Source organism: Lytechinus pictus, chromosome 16, assembly GCF_037042905.1.
Source record: "Lytechinus pictus isolate F3 Inbred chromosome 16, Lp3.0, whole genome shotgun sequence".
Classification (NCBI taxonomy): Eukaryota; Metazoa; Echinodermata; class Echinoidea; order Temnopleuroida; family Toxopneustidae; genus Lytechinus; species Lytechinus pictus.
This window is the reverse complement of record NC_087260.1, coordinates 13,338,175-13,359,126: the sequence shown is the minus strand read 5'-3', so window position 1 is coordinate 13,359,126 and position 20,952 is coordinate 13,338,175. Positions and strand designations below refer to the sequence as shown.

At 33.7% G+C, this 20,952-nt stretch overlaps 1 protein-coding gene across 1 annotated transcript in view; it reads left to right on the top strand.

Annotated features, from left to right (window-relative positions):
• Nucleotides 1–20,952, top strand: part of LOC129279276 (UDP-glucuronic acid decarboxylase 1-like) — a 35,223-nt gene that overhangs the window by 2,533 nt on the left and 11,738 nt on the right. The window contains exons 2-8 of the mRNA XM_064111059.1: nucleotides 3,281–3,317; nucleotides 3,972–4,023; nucleotides 6,319–6,362; nucleotides 8,156–8,216; nucleotides 11,638–11,818; nucleotides 20,052–20,216; nucleotides 20,637–20,758. Coding sequence (XP_063967129.1) covers nucleotides 3,281–3,317; nucleotides 3,972–4,023; nucleotides 6,319–6,362; nucleotides 8,156–8,216; nucleotides 11,638–11,818; nucleotides 20,052–20,216; nucleotides 20,637–20,758 — 662 coding nt within the window. The remainder of the gene's footprint in view (nucleotides 1–3,280; nucleotides 3,318–3,971; nucleotides 4,024–6,318; nucleotides 6,363–8,155; nucleotides 8,217–11,637; nucleotides 11,819–20,051; nucleotides 20,217–20,636; nucleotides 20,759–20,952) is intronic.

The window sequence follows — 20,952 nt, the reverse complement described above, 5'->3', positions numbered from 1 at the left end:
AAACTGTACTAGTTGTGCTCCCTTTATAGAAGTGTCCAGTGTTAGCTAAAACCATGGAGAAGTTAGTTTCTATATAGAAGCATGACACAACAAACCTGTAGCCAGTTCTGATTAAAAATACAAAGATATAAAAAAAAAAAAAAAAACCTGACGACATTTTTGTGACATCATGGTTCATTGCATGGAGATTTATTGCAATCCGCACCATTAAAGGGGACGTTCGTCATGACAAAAAGTTTATTGTAAAAATAGCAAAAATAATAAAAAATATTGCTGAAGGTTTGAGAAAATTCCATCAAAGAATAAAAAGTCATTAGAATTTTAATTATTTAATTTGTGACATCATAATCCAGCAGCTTTCCTACATATCGTATGGTACAAAAAAAATCAATGAAATGTCATTTTCTCAAAAAATTGCAAATGGTTTTTAATGTACCTTCAGTTTTTCAATACACAAATCATTTCACACCCGTTCCTAAAAAAACAAAACAAAATAAGTCATCATTATAAACCATTAAAAACTTGAAATTTATGCAATTTTGATTACATAGTGCTAATATACGGGCAGCTGCTCGTTTAGGACGTCACGAATCCAAAACTTAATATTCTAATAACTTTCTTAATCTTCAATGGATTCTCCTCAAACCTTCACCAATATTTTTTATTATTTTTCTGCTATTTTTACAAGAAACCTTTTTTCAGGGTGAACTTCCCTTTTAGAAATAAACCATATGGGGATCAACAGATCTAAAAAAGAAAATTAAGTAATCAACATGGCATTCGCACTTCCATGGTTTGATTTCATTGATGCAATGTTTAGATATGAAAGTCAGGATCATCTTGAGAAAGCTATATTAATGGTACTAAATGTCACATGATTGCAAGCTCTTAAAGGGGTATACTCCAGGCTGAAAGTAATATGATTTTAACAGATAAAGAAAAATCAGACAAACAAATCACTGAAAATTTGATCAAAATTGGACAAGGAATAAGTATAACAAAGTTATGATATTTGAAATGTTTGCATTGTTCCAGTGAAACAGTTATAGGCATGTCTTCATGAATATCCAATGAGCAATTGATGATGTCATATCGGATCCCCACTGGTTCTTTTGTATTTTGTTACATGAAATAAGGGTTATTCAAGTTTTGCCTCCAAGAAATAAAAAGATGAATTGACAACTGATTTTAATATTGTCTATTCATTGCTGAATATTGCATAATTGTACAAAGAGACATAAATGTATGATTCACAGATTTATGAAAAATGAAACAATTATAATTTCATGTTATAAAGGAAAGTGGGGATGTGACATCATCAGCATACCTAATGAGGGCAGGTCCAAGCTATTGTCCCCTCTGAAGCCAAAATTAAATCTTTGCCTAAATCTAATATATTGTATGTCATTTTAAAGCTTATACTCTGAAGTTTTTCACCCTTTTTTTTTTCTTCTGAAAACGTAAAGTTAATGAATGCCAAGGTCATGATTTTCAGAAATCATTAATTAGCGTGACGTACGGGACATCACATTTTTTGATCTGCAGATAATGCAAATTATATATTTGAAATATTTTTGTGGGGACTTGTAGTGCTAAGTTAATGCAAACATTTGAGAAAAAAAATGATTTTGAAAATTAATTAATTAAGTTAATTATCTGGTGTCCAACAGGCAGTGTCCCGTACGTCACAATTTAGGATATGTTTTTTTAGATTCTAATTAAGGAAAAGTTGAACAGTTTTCTTCACACTTTGGAGAGTTCTAATTTATGTTACTATACATCCAAAAATTCAAGTGAATTTACTGAATTAATTTCATGTTTAATTATATCAGCTAATTAAGCCTTGTGACGTACGGGACAAATGTGTGACGTACGGGACACAAAATACTTTATACATAGGATTTCTATGTAATTCTAATTAGGGTTATTTTTCAATTAGGAGCAAAGATACAGTAAATTGAGATAAATGATATTATATCAGTGGTTGAATATTGATAAAAGGCTGATAATCAAGTCATGATTTTTAATAAATAAAAAGGGTGCATATATTAGCAGACTCGTTAACATGTCATTAATTAAATATTATAAGGTCATAAAGTTTTTTCATGTTTTGTTTAATCACATACTGTAATAGAAATATATATCTATCATAATAATCCATGTAAAACTTACTTACTTTGGTTTACATCCAGTTAATTATAAATTTTGATGATATTTCACTTTCCCCATTCGTTTAACACATGAAATTATTTGCAAGACATCTTTTATAATATTTCTAAGGTCGTAAAATGTTTGCTATGTTTTGTTTCAGTGTATGCTATTAAAGAAATCTATATCAATCATGATAATCCATGTAAAACTTAACTTACTTTGGTTTACATCAAGTTAATTATAAATTTTTATTAAATTTCATTTTCCCCATTCGTTTTGCACATGGACAAATGTCCCATACGTCACATGTCCCGTACGTCACAGTGCGGATGTTTATACTTTGAGATATTACATAATAACAACAATGAGTTCTATCATTTCATTCATGGCTAATGAAACTTGATAAGATACAAGATGAAAACATGATGAGAGATTTCCAGCTTATTCCAATTCACAGAGTTTTAATGACAAACTTTTTTTTCAAAAAAAATCAGCTTTTGTCTGGTCCCGTACATGTACGTCACAACGCATATTAATTAAAATATTACCTCATTAATGGAATTGTAGATCACCAACTTTTTTACTGAATAAAGAGGGCACAACTGGCCTTCCAAAATCCATAAAAGATCCTCTGTTGTGCATTTATTTTTTATGTTACACAACTTTAAAGTCTCTAAATGTCCCGTACGTCACAAGTCAAATAGCTTGGACCTGTCCACGAACATTCATGATGATGTGCATGTAACTTTTTTCACAAAATAAAGCTATACTTTAAAATCAAATAATTCAACTTTTATCAGATTCTGGTGAAATTTTCAGCATTTTGCTCGGTGAATTTTGTAGTTATTTAGATATCAATATTTTCAGCTTGGAGTACCCCTTTCAGTTATTGCACACGGGACAGGTATTGTACCTCTTGGGCAGAGAGCTTGGGTACTTGTTATTCATGCCATTCCTATATAAGTTTTATATGTACCTCTGTTAATTCGTGAGGTAATATATTTTTTTTTAATGGCTTTCTAAGGTTATAATTTGATTTATGCATATTATACGCATTGCCTGCCAAAGAAATAATATTAGATATTGACCTCTGTGAATTGATCTGTTTCCTTTAATATTTTTTTAACAGGTGTCTGGGGTCAGGGTCATAGAGAAGAGACAGAAGAGTGAGTATAATCTGAATTTTCTTCGTCCATTTTCTATTATATAGTAAAAACGCTGTATAAAATTTTATACGATGTTGTTTACTGTATAAACCTTACAGTACAAGTAGTTGTTTAACAGTTTAAACAACCATGCTTAATTTATTGAGAATCAAGTATTAGAAAAGAAACGTTGTTGTTTAAGATTTTAAACACTTGTTAAAACAATTTGAACAACTACTGTAAGGTTCATGTACATGTAGTAAATAGTGCTGTTTAAAAAAGTTTAAAACAGCGTCTTTACTCTGTAGCAATAAAAGGCTCATCTAAAAGACTTGAATTATAGAGGGTTGAATGTAAAAACTTTAAAGTTGAAAGAACATTATATTTTTTCCAGGATTCATACATGTATGATGCAAGAAATTGGAAGGGCATTTATGATCTAATATAGGATTTCATTCAATAGGATTTTGGAAAAAATGTTTGTTTATATTAATGCAAATATTAATATGACAACATTCAGATAAATAAAACATTATGTAAAGGCAGTTAATATTCTCAAATGGACTATACATTATGGTGAATGGTGTGCTACTTGTAGTTCATGAATATAATGACAATCATATTGATTCATTTTGTTTATTTGATGACCTATTCTCTCCTTTTCCTGATGAACAGATTATTTAAATTAGGAGCAGCTGATATGGATGTAGAAAGCCAAGTTAGAAAGGTCAGTGAAACATTTATAAACTCATCAAAAATGTTTACAATGTTTGTATACTGCCTACTTATTACTTAATTAATCTATCTTCTTTGATTTAAAAAAATAACTTCCATGAACTTCCAATATAACATATGCAAAGTAAAGTACTTATAGAGGAGATAGCAAGAAAAGGTAAATGTCTTTTACACTGCTCTACTTTGACAAAAGAAAGTTTAATATAGTTTCATTGTGTTAAATGACAAGTCTACCCTAATAAAAAGTTGATTTGAATAAAAGGAGAAAAATCCAATAAGCATTATGCATAACACTGAAAATTTCATGGAAATCGGATGTGAATTATTAAAGAAAGTAATGACATTTTAATTAAAGTTTGGCTTTAATAATTTTGCAAACAGTTATTTGCACATCCTGGTCGATGTGCAAATGAGCAGACTGATGACATCACCCACTCACTATTTCTTTTGTATTTTATTATATGAAAAACTAATATTCTAATTTTCTCCTCATTGTCATGTGAACCAAATTTTATTCCTCTGAACGTGTGGAATGATCATCATTTTAACAGTTTAAGATTAAGTCAAGTTGGTCCTTGTTGTCAAATCTGTAAAAATTTAAATGTTGTATAATTCAAACAATTCCAACCATCCCTGGGAAATTGTTAAGTCAGCGCTCCAAAAAGCCCTAAAAGTAAAATCTGGAGCCTAAGTTGGTGACCTCACACACGACACACCTCCAGTTTAAACACCTTTATGGAGTCTTTTGGAAGAATCCTACCAAGGACCAAGTAAAAAACAAAAGAAATAGTGAGAGAGGGACATCACCGACTCTCACTTGCATATCACTGAGTTGTGCATATAACTGTTTTGTGAGAAATAAACGAACTTTAAAAATGTCATTACTTTCTTAGTTTACATCTGATTTTGATGACATTTTCAGCATTATGCTAGTTTGATTTTTCTCTATCCTTTTCAATCAACAATTTTCTGGGGTGGACTTGACCTGTAAAGTTGTTATAGTAACAGCAGTTCAATTCTCTGTGAAAGAACAAAATGCATCTGTAATTTTACACAAATGATTTGGCATCCTGATATAACCAGCCATATCTTATAACTTACATCATTTTTTTTTTGCATGGAAAAAGGAATCATATTGTATAATATAAAGACCTTAAAATCTCCATTTGATTTATGTCACTTGCTTTCTTTTGTCAAAGTAGGGCAATATGATAGATTTGCTACCTGGTATAATGAATCAACTTGCATAATGGGTTGCCTTTTGGGGGTTGGGATCTTTTCGAGCAATTGTCCTGAACAAAAATGGCATTTAACCCAGATCTTGAACCCTTGCCCTTTTTTATTTTAAGTGTTTTCCTTTATTTTCAAGTGCTTGTGTATATAATGGCATTATTGAATCTAGCATTTTGAAGTTCTCTTTAATAGCACGCACACTCAGTTACAAAGCAGATCGAGAGGCAAATGTTTGTAGAGGTTACCATTATCGTAAGTGTAAATTATCATTGAAGCAGACCTTGTTTGGTCAGTGCACTTGGAAACATAGACACAAGGGTTACCTAGATGGCGTTTATTTGGCCAATCTTTAGAATTAAATATCTTAATTTGTCTATGGCACCATAAAATGTGAGTGACCAATTAGGATAAGGGAAGTCAGTATACAGTCCTGAAATAAGATGTAATTCAACAAAATGTGGAGAACCTCAGTCTCGAAAGAATTTTGAATTATTTTTAGGTGATCCCCAGGCATTGGCTGGTGCTCATTTTCCTCCTAGTCCTAATCTTGTATTGCTTCCATTGTGTTTTGTCACTTTTGTTAGCATCTTGCCTGGAAATGAAATAAATCAAAAGAAGAATAAAATGGCGGATTTTCATTGGTTTTCACAGGATACCAAATATATTTTTGTCTTCAAACCTCTGCTAGAGTGCCATGTGTAATATTGAGTGAATTCGGTAGTTCACTTTTATGCCTACAGGCACACTATTACAACTGACTCAGAATCGACCTATACCATGTCTAGGAATAAAAGTAATAAATTAGGTCGCTGGCCTGGAGTTGGTGACTTTGGCATAACATTCTGCAAATCTAACATGTGTTCCTTTATTAAAGAGATCTCACCTTGGGTTAGATAATATCTAATAAAAAAGAAAGAAAATGGCACAGGCCAAAAACACAATTCATTCATACTCACTGTATATAATTGTTTCAGCACTAACAATATTCATGAAAATTGATATGAAATTCTAATTTTCTAATGCCCTTTTCTGTTCATCTTCCCCCTTGTCACAGGCTGTACAGCCACTTGAACAAAGAATAGATGCCATAGAAAAACAGTAAGTTCAACATTTCAAGTTTCTGTTTTTTTGTCATATATAATTTATTTATTAATAACAAAAAGCAAAAAAGGTATTTGAATTTTTAAAAGTTGTAAAAGTTGTAATCTACTTTTTTAGATGGGGATTTCCCAATCTGCCCCATACATGTTGGTGATTCTATTGTGATGTAGTCTGCTGTGCAAATCCTTTATAATTCGAGTTAAAATGGTCTAAATGTAATATGCAGCCTATGATCCCTTCCAATGACTTCTGTACACTACAGAAGGCCCCGTCCTCTAGTTCAGGAATTGAAATTGCAAGTTGTCTTTGTGCTAGTCTTATGTGAAGACCCACTCGTTGATCACAGGTTCAATCAGGGTCTGCACCTGCAGACTAATGGTGATGTGAGATAGGGAAAGCTCCTCCTTTTTATACTCCAATGCACAAAATGACCCAAGTTTTATTTTTCCCCCTTTTTTTCCATTAAATTATATCCGTTATATTATGAAGACAACATGCTATCTACATGCGTGTTTTATTCAGTTAATACTGTCCTAAGGGAAAAGGTAATTGAGGAGAAAACCATATTTTCCGGATAGTTTAGCACATGATAAATGAGACAATGGTCCTTGCCACCTGTCACAATCTATTCACCAAGTCATCAATTTGATATTTACATACTCCAATTTTTAAAAATCATTTATAACTTTATCATTTGTCCTCTGCTCAACTTTAAATTGAAGCAGATATGACTTTATTGTTTGTCCAACATTTTTTTTCTTCTTCAAATTTCACTATTCTGTGTTTTAAATAATTTTTATCCTTTTACACAAATCATATATGAAGTTGGATTCCTCTTTTATACTCTGTGTTTACCCAAAATATGTATTGTATTTTATTATTCATATTACATAATATCAATATTACTGGTAGTAAATATTCATTGCAGAATGACACATTCACTGTGGATTGCACTTTTTTCATTACTCATCATTCAATACACTTGTCTTATTATGAGAGAAACATGCATAGTAGCTTGAGCATTATTTATCTTTGATAACTTCTGTTTTTAATTTTAATATGAAACCTCATTGTTTTGTAATTTGATTCCACCTGTCGAGGAAGAAAAAACTGAAAGGTTCCATTGTTATTATTAAAATTTACACTGTTTTTGGTGTCTGATAATTAATTTATTACAGTACTGTATTGCCTGATTTGGCCTGAATACATGTAGGTTATAGTATACATTCCTTTATTTTAATTTTGAATATTGTACAACGCCTACTTAGCTTGTTGTATGCGAGCAAATGGGAGGCTGAATGTCAAACATTCGTACCGTTGCACAAAAGACGTACCATCCAAAATGTACCGTTGCACGGCTTTAGGAGGTGACGTCACGATACGATTTAATTCATTGCGCTCGGTAAAAATGAACAATACGCGCGTATAAGCCAGCTGGCTAAATGCGCAAGGCTGCCCAAGGTCATGTGCGCTTGTGGGATTTTGCTTTCTGCTTTCGGTATTTTTGCTCCCTTTTCATAGATTACTATAGGGATAAACTCTTTTGTTTTTTCATATTTTCGCTAAATTCCGAGGCGTTGTACAACACAAATAGTGAATATTTTTATTCGTGCGATGGTGCGAGATTTCGCATTCGGTGAAAGAAAGAAACACTCTATTCAACTCGGCTCACGCCTCGTTGAATAGAGCATCTTTCTTTCACCTCATGCGAAATCTCGCACCATCGCACTCATGCCTATTCGCTATTTGTATACTATACCATTATTCAATATCCATTTTTCCCCCTTCAGAACGATACGAAAATATCCAGAAGTTGCCTATTTACCAGAGAGTACAAGAATGAGAATATTAGTAAGTATACATGTAGTATATTGCAACTTTGAATGTAAACAATCATGTACATACTGGTTTTGTAAATATTATTAAACAGAAGATGTGATATTCATGGGGAAAAATTACAATTACAATGTTTTGAAACCATTTCCCCTTCTACGGTATTTCTTGTGACATTGGCCTATAAAGTTTCAGGATACAATATTTGATATGTTGGTTCTTTGTATGCAGAAACTTTTGAAGAAATGCTCAAATTGCCATTATTAAAAAAGTTGGTACATGTACATGAATATTACAGATAGTCTTTAGTTTTTAATATAAACTGTCAAATGCAAAGATCAACAGAGAATCAGTCAATAAAATGATGAAATATTCACTAAATTTCAAAGGATTTGAATATTGAATATAAGTCTAAATAATAATTTGCATCATAAAAACTCTATCAAAATTAAATAACAATGATTATTGTGGCTGATATGTGTTAAGAAGTACACGTATGTTTACACGACATCAGTGTTTGAAATTGAAACCGGAAACATTCAGTCCAATTTCAATTCGTGAATGCTTTTGATCTACCTCCATTTTTCATGATATGAATTATTCTGTCTGCTCCAGATATTAAATGCTCACATTGTCATCCAACATCATTCTCCAAACACCAGAAATTAGTTTAGTGTTTGCTCAAGTGCACGAGACGTTTTCTTTCTATCTTTCCTTTATTAATAAGAAAATGGAGACTGTCGGTGTTTTAAAGAAAGCATTTGTACTGCTTAAATGTCAATATTACCATGTTTGGTAAACATTGGTAGAATATGCTGCTTTGAAGTGATAAGAGTATACCATACCTTTTTGTGCAAATGTTGCCGCTATTTGCTGATCTCGTTGTTGCAGTGCTAAGTAAATTGATTCATTGGTTGAATAATCGGGTTGTTTTTTACTTTTAAGTGGATAATGTCGTAGGAGTATTAAAACATCCCTCGCCAGTCATTTATTTGCTGTTATCTTGCATTTTTAAAGTGAAATTTTACTTTGATTTGATAAATAAATGAAGTACATGTACATGTATTACAGGTATGTATTTGCCTCAAAATGTGGCATGGAACTTTGTAAGATGGGGAATTTTTGACAGTGTCCCCCTAAAAAAAAAATGATGGTTGTGTTTATTAAGTTCTGTCATTGCTATTTGGGCACCTAACCAATTTGGGTTCTAGCATCCTAGTGTAAGGAAAAATATACTGATAGCTGTCATCATCCCCATTTGAGATATTCACACATATCCAATCCATTTGTTAAATTTGAGACAATGCGAGGTTTATCAGTTTCTTTCATGCCAGCTTTTGCAGACTTTTATGCTTTTCACACTGTACTTTTTTTCCTTAACCCCGAGAAATTGGTGGGGCTAAGGGGGGGCCTAAGCCCCACCAATTTCCCGGGGTTAAGCTTAGCCCACTTCGTTTTCACACTACGTTTTAGCAAAGTGGGCTAGCACGGTAAATAGTACGGTACTATCTGGCCCTGCAAAAAAGCAGGGTAAGCCGGCTTATTGTGGTGCTAGCACCACAGTTGCGGTGCTAAGAGATGCAGTGTGAAACGAAACTGGGCTAAGGAAAAGTGGGGCTAAGCAAAAGCCAATCACAGAAGTCGAAATTGCACATTTATCACACTCTGTATGGTAAAATCATCAATATTCATGAGCTGTGGGATAGTCTGGGGTTAAGGCGTTAACCCCAGCCAAGCAGATAGTATGGGGTTAAGAAAGACAGTGTGAATCCAAAAAAAGATAGTATGGGGTTAAGGATGGTCCAGGTTAAGAATAGTATGGGGTTAAGGAAATGCAATGTGAAAAGCATATTACTGTACTCCGATCTGTTTGAACAAAATAAATGTTATTTTAATGGGCCATAGCTTAAATTAATAGGCAAGGTCGTTTTTCTGTAGAGCATATTTCTATACAACACAATTATAAAAGACAAAAAATTATCCCAGGCCGATGAGATGGGCATTTAGGCCAGGAGTCGGGCATCCAATGCTGTACATGTATGTGACCTTTGCGGAACTGGATGGTTTTCACACTCGCATTTTGCATCACTTGGATGATAATTCGAATGACGCAGTTTGAACGTGTGAATGCAAAACAGCGTAATTTGAAATGCGCAATTCAAATGATGGTATATATAATTTTTATATGCGAAAATGGTTTTACCAGTCTTGTCTGTAATTTGACCCCTAAGTGGATTTGTGATCGTTGTACCTCAGGGAATATGCATACGCTCTACCCATATACTGGTATACATTACAAGTCAAGATTTTTCTATTAACTCTTTAGCACCTACAAAACTGCCCCAAAGGCCCTTTCTTATACTCACTGAACCATCCAGGACTGCCTGTCTGTTTCAATTCACTTGGCAAATGCGCATTTAAACTACAGGCTACTGTGTCTCATAAAATGGGAGCAATGATGAAATGCTTTCAGAGCAGTATTAAATAGACAATGTTTAGGTGCTAATAATGAAATACAGTGGCACCAATTATACAGTGCGTCCCAAAAAAAACGAAACCGAGATTTATCGATGATTTATCATAACTTAATCACAAATACAATAGACAAATGACCTACCATTGTAAAGCTTAGAATCTGCTCTTTCATCTGAAATTACTTAGATTATTTCTCATTCACGCATGAGTGAGCAAAAACAATTTGAAGAGGGGATACCAAAAGGCTGTATCTGGGTTTCAAAAAGAAAACCACATTTCTAAAAAGTTCAATATCTGCTCTTTAATTTGATACCTCAATTAAAGAAAATGGTCAAGAAATAAGAAAGTTCTGGTTATTTGAAATAAGGCTTGAATTTCAATAATTTCATAAAATGAAGATGTTTTACAGGCTAGCGTTCAAACTCACTCGACACTCCGTTTTGTTGACGATCAGCCATGCATGAAGTCTTTTGTTAACCATGCGACATCTTCTGTGGGAAACCGGTGAAAACACGTTTATTTAATGAAATTATGGAAATACAAGCATTGTTTTGAGGGAACGTAACTTTTTTACTTCTTGACCATTTTTTGTGATTAAGGTATCAAATTAAAGAGCAGATATTGAACTTTTTGGGCATGTGATTTTCTTTTTAAAATTCAGATACCCCCGCCAAATGAGTTTTTGGTATCCTTTCTTCAAATTGTTTTTGCTCACTCATGCGTGAATGAGGAATAATCTAAGTAATATCAGATGAAAGAGGAGATTCTAAGCTTTACATTGGTAGGTCATTTGTCTATTGTATTTGTGATTAAGTTATGATAAATCATAGCTAAATCTCGGTTTCGTTTTTTCTGGGACGCACTGTATAGCAGGTGTTCTTTCAAATTGAACTAGCTAAAGGTTCTTCAGATTTCATGTGAGACTTAATAATAGTTTTTCATTTTAATTATCATCCTGTATCAGATTACGGGTGGAGCTGGGTTCGTCGGGTCACATCTCGCCGATCGGCTAATGTTACAAGGTCATGAGGTCACCGTTGTCGACAACTTCTTCACGGGTCGTAAGAGAAATATTGAGCACTGGATTGGCCATCCGAACTTTGAGCTGATCAACCACGATGTTGTTAATTCTCTTATGATCGAAGGTAAGCAGATTTGAGAAAACCTGTGAACTTTTTTTCAAGCCGAAAGTTTTTTTTTTTAAAGGTCAAGTCCACCCCAGAAAATTGTTGATTTGAATCGATAGAAAAAATCAAACAAACATGACGCTGCAAATTTCATCGAAATCGGATGTAAAATAAGAAAGTTATGACATTTTTAAATTTTGCTTATTCTTCACAAAATAGTTAAATGCCCAACTCCACGATATGCTAATGAGAGAGTCGATGATGTCCTTCACTCACTATTTCTTTTGTTTTTTATTGTTTGACTTATACAATATTTCCATTTTTACAGATTTTACAATAAGGACCAACTTGACTTAGCCATACACTCTTACAATAATGGTAATTCCACATGTTCAGGGAGGAATAAAATTTTGTTTCACATGACAATGAGGAGAAAATTTGAATTTTTCATATTTCATATAATAAAATACAAAAGAAATAGTGAGTGGATGACGTCATAGTCTCCTCATTTGCATACCGAATAGGATGTGCATATAACTGTTTAGTGAAATTAAGAGAAACTTTAAAATGTCATAACTTTCTTATTTTACATCCGATTTTGATGAAATTTTCAGTGTTTTGCTTGTTGGATTTTTCTCCTTTTATTCAATTCAACTTTTTGTTGAAGTGGACTTGTCCTTTAAAAGAAAGATATTGTCTGTTGTATAGACTTGATAGGAATTTTCCCCTGCTAAAATTGCTTTTGTTTAATACTCAATAAATCCAGATCGACCATGGTCATTGATCGGTCAAGAACTGGATAAACATTTTGTTTTTGAAGCTTAAAGATTTTATTGACTATCATTTTAAACTTGAAAATAAATCTTTAGGATTCATATTAATAATAATAATCCGCTTTTATATAGCGCTTAATACATCGGAACGACGTGTCTAAGCGCTTTACAGATATATTATTACCCCGGTCATCGGATTCAATCAGTCATTCCCGCACACAATGTGTGTACATTCTCCACTCCCTGGGGAGTATTCCAGTCAGTCGCCGGTGAGGCGCACACAGTACTGGACAACCTACAATGACTTTCACATCCTACCGGGTACCCATTTAGCACCTGGATCGAGAGTGGCAAAGTGTGGATTAACGCCTTGCCAAAGGATATTAAATCCAGATAACAATTTGTCAATTACTACAGTCTATCATTGTTTTATGTCAAATCCCTGTATTAATTTAGATTGTAATTTCTTTGAAGTCTTAGGGCCAAAAAGATATCATGGGTTTGAAGTATGATGTTTTTCTGCAAATGACCCTGCTTTTTTCCAAGTAAAGCATTTGTGATCACTTGACACACAGTAATAAACACACAAGTTCGAGATTGAGCTTTAATCCGTACATGTACATGTTTAGTTAAATATTAAGATCCGGGTTTCATGAAAACACCTTTATATTAAAACGCTTCAATTATGGAAACTACCAGGGAAACCATGATTTTGATCAGGTATGAGCCACGTTACCATGGAAAACCATTGGAAACGTGGCCTAACATTTATATACAGCAGAACACGACATATATTGCAATAAAAAAATCTTATGCAAGAGAAATTTGTTGAAAATTAACACATGCAGTATCACATTCTCTGTGAATTAGATTTTTTCTCATCAAATTTTACCTGCAGGTTTGATCTTCATGAATTATTCCCTGTTGTTGCTTTGTGTCAGACAAAGAGCTTCACCGTTGTACTTCTCAGAGGAAAATTGCAGTTGAATTGTGCTCTTAATGAACTGTAAATTATGTCATTGATGAGCCCATCCATGCGTATTATTCATTTGCACTTTTGTAATAATCCATACACGCACAATCAAACAAGTGCTGAGCATAGAACTGTGTGCAAACTCTGCTTAATTTTGTGAATTATGTTAATCTAGAATCTTAATTCGTTCTTAATTTTAAAGATTAAAAAAAAATTTAGTCAGCTGAAAGTCGAGAAAACCTGAAGTAGTATTCTGAGTCTGAGATCCATTTTATCTCAGATAAAATAAGATATTTTAAAATATCTCCATTAACATCTATGAGATAATATATCTGTAAAATCTCTTCGAATTGGCATTCTGAGAAGAATTTTATCTTCATTTTATCTCTGTAATACACACCTATTTTTGAAGTGCTCAATATCCAATGAGAAAGGCTGTGTTATACATGTAGTCACTTATCTCATTATTCAACCATCGAATGTCCTTTCATCCAGGAGGTATGGCAAAGGAGTGTCATTGCGTTGGTTCAAATGTGCATTCACAATATTCCAGCACGTCTTTATAGGGTCTTTGACACTACTCTAATCTTCTTTTTTTTTGATGTCGATATCCCATTATTAGAAGCATCATTTCAGAGACAATAATAGACAAACAAATTCTTATGAAAGAATTCTACATTCTACAGGAATAATATTAAGACATTACTCTCAATTATTATTTCATTTTCCTTTATTTTTACTTAAAAATTTTGAGCTAACTCGCCTAGAAATATTGCTAAATTGGGACTTCGCAGAAATATAATAGCCCCCACCCTATTTTAAATTTATTTATTTATTTTTCTTCAAACATGGGTACAAGCACATAATCTGTATTGCACTGGTTAGATACGCGATGTATATGTCTATGCTGGAACTTTTCTGCTGCATATCATCTTTGGATACGCAAAATGAAAAACTATCACAGATAAAATTTCATATTTTATCTGAAAGATACACGTATAATGTGCTCTCAGAATCCCATTGACATTTTAAAAGATGAAATAAAATTTTTTAGTGATAAAATGTGCTCTTCATTTTAAAAGATGAAATAAAATATTTTAGAGATAAAATGACCTCAGAATATTGCCCTTGGTTATTTTTTTGTGCCTGTAAACATTTGTTTCATGTACTTCCACCACCTACTTTACACAATAAAAATACAGGCCCTCGGTGTCTGAGGCCTGCAGCGTGAGAATCATGCCCAAGTGTAAAATCTCACGCTTGTCTGCCTAGCAGCCTTTTTCTCACACAACTTGTTGTGGCTGGATGTCCCCGGGCTCCCACCCCCCCAAAAAAAAGGGAGGGGAAGAGGAAATTGAAAAATTGAAAAATAACAAAGAAGGAACACCCCCAAATCCTGATGTTTCTAAAAAACATTTCTATCACATTTTTTATGAAGTCAAATTAAAGATGACACTGTTAACATGCAGTTTATGATGGAAAGTACAATCATGTTTCTGAAATACATGTAGGCATATTCTGGTAAATTGCCAATTGTCCTATTGCCAACTTGTCCACTCATCACATTGTCTACCTTCATTTTAATCTAATGCCATTCTGTCCATCAACATTTCGTCTAACAACCATTTGGTCCAATAACCATCTGTTCCAATAATCACTCGTCTAATCACCACCACGACCATTTCGTCACTTAACCAGTTGGTCTAATACCCATTTTCTTTTATTAATTTTGCCCAATTAACACTTAGTCCAATTAGACCAAATGGTATATGGACTAAATGGCTATTGAAACAACTGGTTATTAGACAAATGGATAGTGGACGAACTGATGGTAGACCAAATGATAATAGACAAGTTGGTAATTGGATGAATTGGCATTAGACCAAATAGAAATAAACCCCCATGTCCACATTAAACAACTTCTAATTTCTCAGGAGTACTAAATCCAAACTTGAATCTGCCCTTTTTCTCATCTTTGGATTCATTGACAGGATTCTCAAATAATATGGATTATTTCTGAATTCATGAAGGCAATTTTTACTGCCAATTTAATAGCTTTTTTAATTTAATAGCTCGAAATTCTGACCTGCACTGAATCTGGACTTTTTGAGGGCAAATTCATGAAAAGGGATGAGAAACTTGGGCTCGTTCTACAGAAAAGGAATTCAAGACAATTCAGAAACCACCAAGGATAGGTGAAAAAGTAAAATATATAAAGCCTTGGATTCTAGTGTTGACAAAAAGTATTCTAACAACAGTTTTTGGAGATCGGTTCTCATCAAATAATAATCATGATTGAATCCAAAACTGGATTAAATTTTGAATAGGAAAGGGAGATAAAGACAGATATAAACAGATATAAGCATGAAAAGAAAGCTTGCAATCAGATTACAGCTAAGTGTGAAAAGGAGAGGCATTAATAGTTTTTAAACCTACTTTGTAAAAACTACTTGCGAAATTGAAGCTAGGGATGCATGAATGTGGGCTCCTATTTAAAAGGAGGATTGAAAAAACTGTTCTATTATAGGCCTACTTAGATATCATTTTAGTAATTGTTATGCGGTTACCTTGCAATCTGGAAAGTTTATTGAAAAAAGAGAGACATGAGAAAAATGGTTACAATTATGAGGAAGAAGAAGCTTTTAGGCATACAGACTAGGTTATTTTCCTCCAAGGATGAAGCGATATAGAATACTATGATCGTCTATTTCACACTTGCCGCATCACAAAAATACCCATAAATTCACTGGATTCACAATAGGTGCGCCATCTATCGTTTGCAGCGGACAGGCCGAAATTTGCAATGCCTCATGGGAAAAAGTCGACACCTGTTGCATGTGCTAGTACTATAAGTGCCGAAATAACAATATCATTATTTCATTCAGCAAAAGAAATACAAAATACAAATTCAAATTCAAAGTAATGCATTAATATCCTTGGAAAGCAGGGGACAGAACAAAAAAAAAATTATGGCAATTGTCCTCTGTCCCGATTCCATTGAAATTGAAACATAACATGTCAAAGTGATCTGAATATCATGTGACTAAAAAGGTATGATGGCAGAATACACACAAACTTAAAAATTAATGGAGGAATATCGGCGAATAAAACATTAGGTATTTCTCGCTATCAGGTGAGTGCAAAAGCGAATCGTGAAATTCAAAAGGGTGTGGTGAATTGGTTGCAATGAAATGGCTTGAATAATAGTTCTATTCAGGGGAAACAGGAATTAAATTGACATGGGTCAGTAACTTGCTATTTATACATTAATTGTGAAGGGACGGGGGTATTTTATATTTTTTTGAAGCAGTATGTCTTTAGGTCAAAGTCCTTCAAATATTCTTAAATACTTGGCCTTACTTTATGCTATTTTGTATTGAATTTCACCTGAAATATTGCTGCGTAAATGATTATTTGAAATATGATGAAAAACCGTATTACACATTTCATTAAGTGGTAAGGTACAATTATAGTTTTATTTATAATATAGTTTTAGAGTAGAAATTGCCAAATTTCATTGACACTTTTACTCTTTTGGTATAGTATGCATCTAAATAATAAAAGCATGACTTTTGAATAACCTTCTATTAAACATACAAAATGACTTTGGAGTATAAAACTTTTAAATATAATATGTTGACAATTGTAATGACATAATACAATATCAACATCAGTATGGTGTATGAATGTTCAAAACACAAACAGTGTACATAGGTATGAGTATGATTTAATGCAGGGATTAGGCTTAGATTAGGGATCGGATTAAGATACACGTAATGCATAATATGTAGATTTTGCATGGAAGCGATTATTAAATGGTGGAAAAAAATATCTTGGAATCCTGCCAACTCTGCTGTCTCCATTGAATAAAACATTCTTCCTGATAATTTCATATCTAGATATGATATTTGAGGATAATAGCTGCATATTTTAGGAAAATTCTTTTGACCCCTACTCATGCTCGATTGAGCATTTTGAATGAGCTAGGTTTAATATTTTGGAAATATTTTTTTCATAAACGCACAAGATCACTACCCCTTCATTTGATTGCATTTTGTTATTCCATCAGTATTTATTGGCGAGGGCTCGACCTTTTAAACTTGAAAAAAAATAAACCAGTGAAATGTGTCTTGACTATATCCAATTCTACATGTATTTTATTAGGGAAAATTCCTTTTTCTGGTCTTATTATCTCTTACTCTACCAAGTACATGTTCATAGTATGATTGAGCGTCCTGAATGTAGTTTGTCATTTTTCGCTGTTAATTTTTGGATAAAATCAATGTCAAATGTGAATAGATTTTCTAAAGCACCAGTCGTAAAAATCAATAAAATGAAACGCTGGTATTAAACACACATGTATGCAAAGACAGGTATGGTGAGAATCAAATACTAAAATCTCAATTAGATATTAAATATGAATTCAGAAAGTCTATAAATATTAAAAAGTATCGCACTGAAATTGAATCTCTTTGCTTTACACCTACATGTACATGTATAAGACTGTTCTATTTATTTTCTTTTTATAGTTTACTCTTATTCTTTTCTTCATCCAATTAATGGCCTTTTAATATCGTGAAATTCTTGTGTGTGTCGGTGTGTGTGCACTCGTCCCGGGGGGGGGGGGGGGGGGGGCAGTCAAATATATTGCTGTACACACGCATGACCAAGCAATTTCCAAACACCCCCTAAACGAGTTTTTCTCTGTGTGCTTATTTACACATTTTGACCCCTAAACGAGTTGTCGCCAAAATATGACCTCGGGGAAAAAGCTTGGGGGAAAACATACCTTAAACACGTTTGGCTAGTCTTAAAAAAAAGCTTTGGAGAAAAAAATTACCCTAAATACTTTGGACCCCGCGATTGACCATTGACCAGTCTTTCAAAACCACCCTTTTTCTTGAAAATCAGTGTTTTTGATACCCTTTAATAACGATTCCACGTGCGGACCGCGTCCAAAACTGAAAAAACACCCCTTTAAACGCATTTTTTTGGTCGCGCGTGTGTACAGCAAAATATTTGACTGGCCCCTCCCCCCCCCCCCCCCCGGGGCACTCGTGTAAAAGGGGGAGGAAAGAAGTCACCAGCGCTTACAAAATAAACGGCAGTGAATGGACCTGTGACTTAAACCAGGATAATGCCCAAATAATTGTGGAACATTTCCTACTGCATGATTGTACATGTATAAAGAATGTGCAAAATCAATATTTAATTCCCCTGCTACCCCCAAACTGCTGATATGTTACTGTACATGCATCTACAATCTACATTGTATTCTGCCGTCTACTGACAAAAAGAAGCGACTCTGTGGAATGAGTTTCTTTAAAAGTAAATGAGGAAAATGTGTCATTGATATGTGGAAATATATAGAGTTACAATGTACTTGTCGTATATTTCAGAAATTGGGGGAAAAGGAGTATACAGACAAGTTTCCAAATAAAGGAAAAGTCAATATTGAAAAAAAAATCCAAGAGTCGCTTCCTTTTGTCAGTGGATGGGAGTCCATGAAGATGTTTAATCAAGTTGAAAAAAATATCCTTGTCATTAATGTTCATATTTACCTTGTGTTGAACTATGAAAGGCTTTGCAATTGAAATCGGTAGAGTCAGACTCTAACTAGCACGCGAATGAATTTCACAAAGTTTGAGTAAAGCTCTTGAGTGTGATTACACATACTTGTTGATTCATCAAAATGACTACATACGTGACAGTATTTCTGTCTTTTTTTTCAAAGTGCACATTATCTGTAATCTGTACCGTTAAGATTATGATTACCGTTTGATAAAACGTATTGCATTCTATTTTTTTTCTGAAATTGAATTCTTGAAATGACCTTGGAAATGTGAGTACCATTGAACTTTTGAATGAGAAGTGTTCGAGTTGCGGAAAATTAAACAATGGCACATGTATTAAGGGTTCGTCAACGTGACCTACATGTACATTTACACTCTCTGAAAGATGCGGAACTAATGTATTTGATCCGCAGTGAAACGATTACTCGTAATGCAAATATCATTTAGAATTTAAAAACATGGAAGATGGGGATGGGGCACTTGACTATATTGCCTTATCCTGACGCATGCATGTACAGTACAGTGTTTCATCCAGCCTTATGTACTTAAATATGCAGTTTCATGTGATATTGGTATATTTTACCTCCTAAACAGGTACAACAGGTCCATAATCATGGAATATTTGGTGGCACTTTATCCAGACCAGTCCTGGGGAACCTAGTTCATAGATTTTTTCTTCTACTTGTATTTTTGCCATTTTGTTTTAGAAATGCCCTCTTTAGTCTTTACCATAATCTCTTGATTTTTGTTTTTTACAATGTACATTGTATATGCATCATGTACATGTGTACAAGCAAAAACTTGTGATATTTTAGGTGCTTGGTAATGCTTTGTCTGTACAGCAATAATACTAGTGCCCAATTCTTTTTTTAATGACCTTGATTTTTAGAGAGGTAATTGTTTTTTCCTTTTTCTCTTTTTCACCTATGCAGTTGATCAGATCTATCACTTGGCGTGTCCTGCGTCTCCACCACACTATATGTACAACCCTATTAAGACAATCAAGACAAGTTCATTAGGGACCCTAAACATGCTGGGGTTAGCCAAGCGGGTACGGGCGAGGCTCCTTCTGGCGTCAACTTCAGAAGTATATGGAGGTGAGTTTATGATGTCATTAATTGCATGAACCTGTTTTAAGATGGTTTGTCTTTGAGCTGACAGGAACAGCTTTTGCCTTTGGAGAAAAATGTGTTGAAAAAAGTTGAGCTTTTGTTCTGAGGCAATTTCAGAAGGCTAAAAGTCATAGTGATTGAATGTACATTTGAAAGGACAATAAAAGTGAGATGTGTGAGACTGAAATGTGATATTATTGACGTCAGTTGAAATATCTTTTTTTTAAAGATTGCCCAAGGCGAAGCAATTTTTTAACCATATTTACGAAAAATATACTATTGAGGCAAATTTTCTTCTATATGGAACAGATTTCGATGGTCTCAATAAATTCAACTTAGGCCAAGTTACCTGTATGCGATGCAGTATTTTCTTCATTTTACAAATATTTTGTTCCCCCTCCCCAGATCCTGAAGAGCATCCGCAGAAGGAAGAATATTGGGGTCATGTTAACCCCATCGGTCCCAGGGCATGTTACGATGAGGGCAAGAGAGTTGCTGAAACCATGTGCTACGCGTACGCAAAGCAGGTAAGATTTCAAAACTTATCGGTGAATATTTTACATGTAATGTAGTTTGTGAAGGGCTATCAAAACACACAGAAAGAAGGATTGCATTTTGTTTATACGTGCAGTGAGGTATGTAACTTCTCGTTCCCCCACCCCCAATTGTAAAGGAGAAATTTCTTTTGATAATGAAATGTAATTAACTACAGGATTCTAAA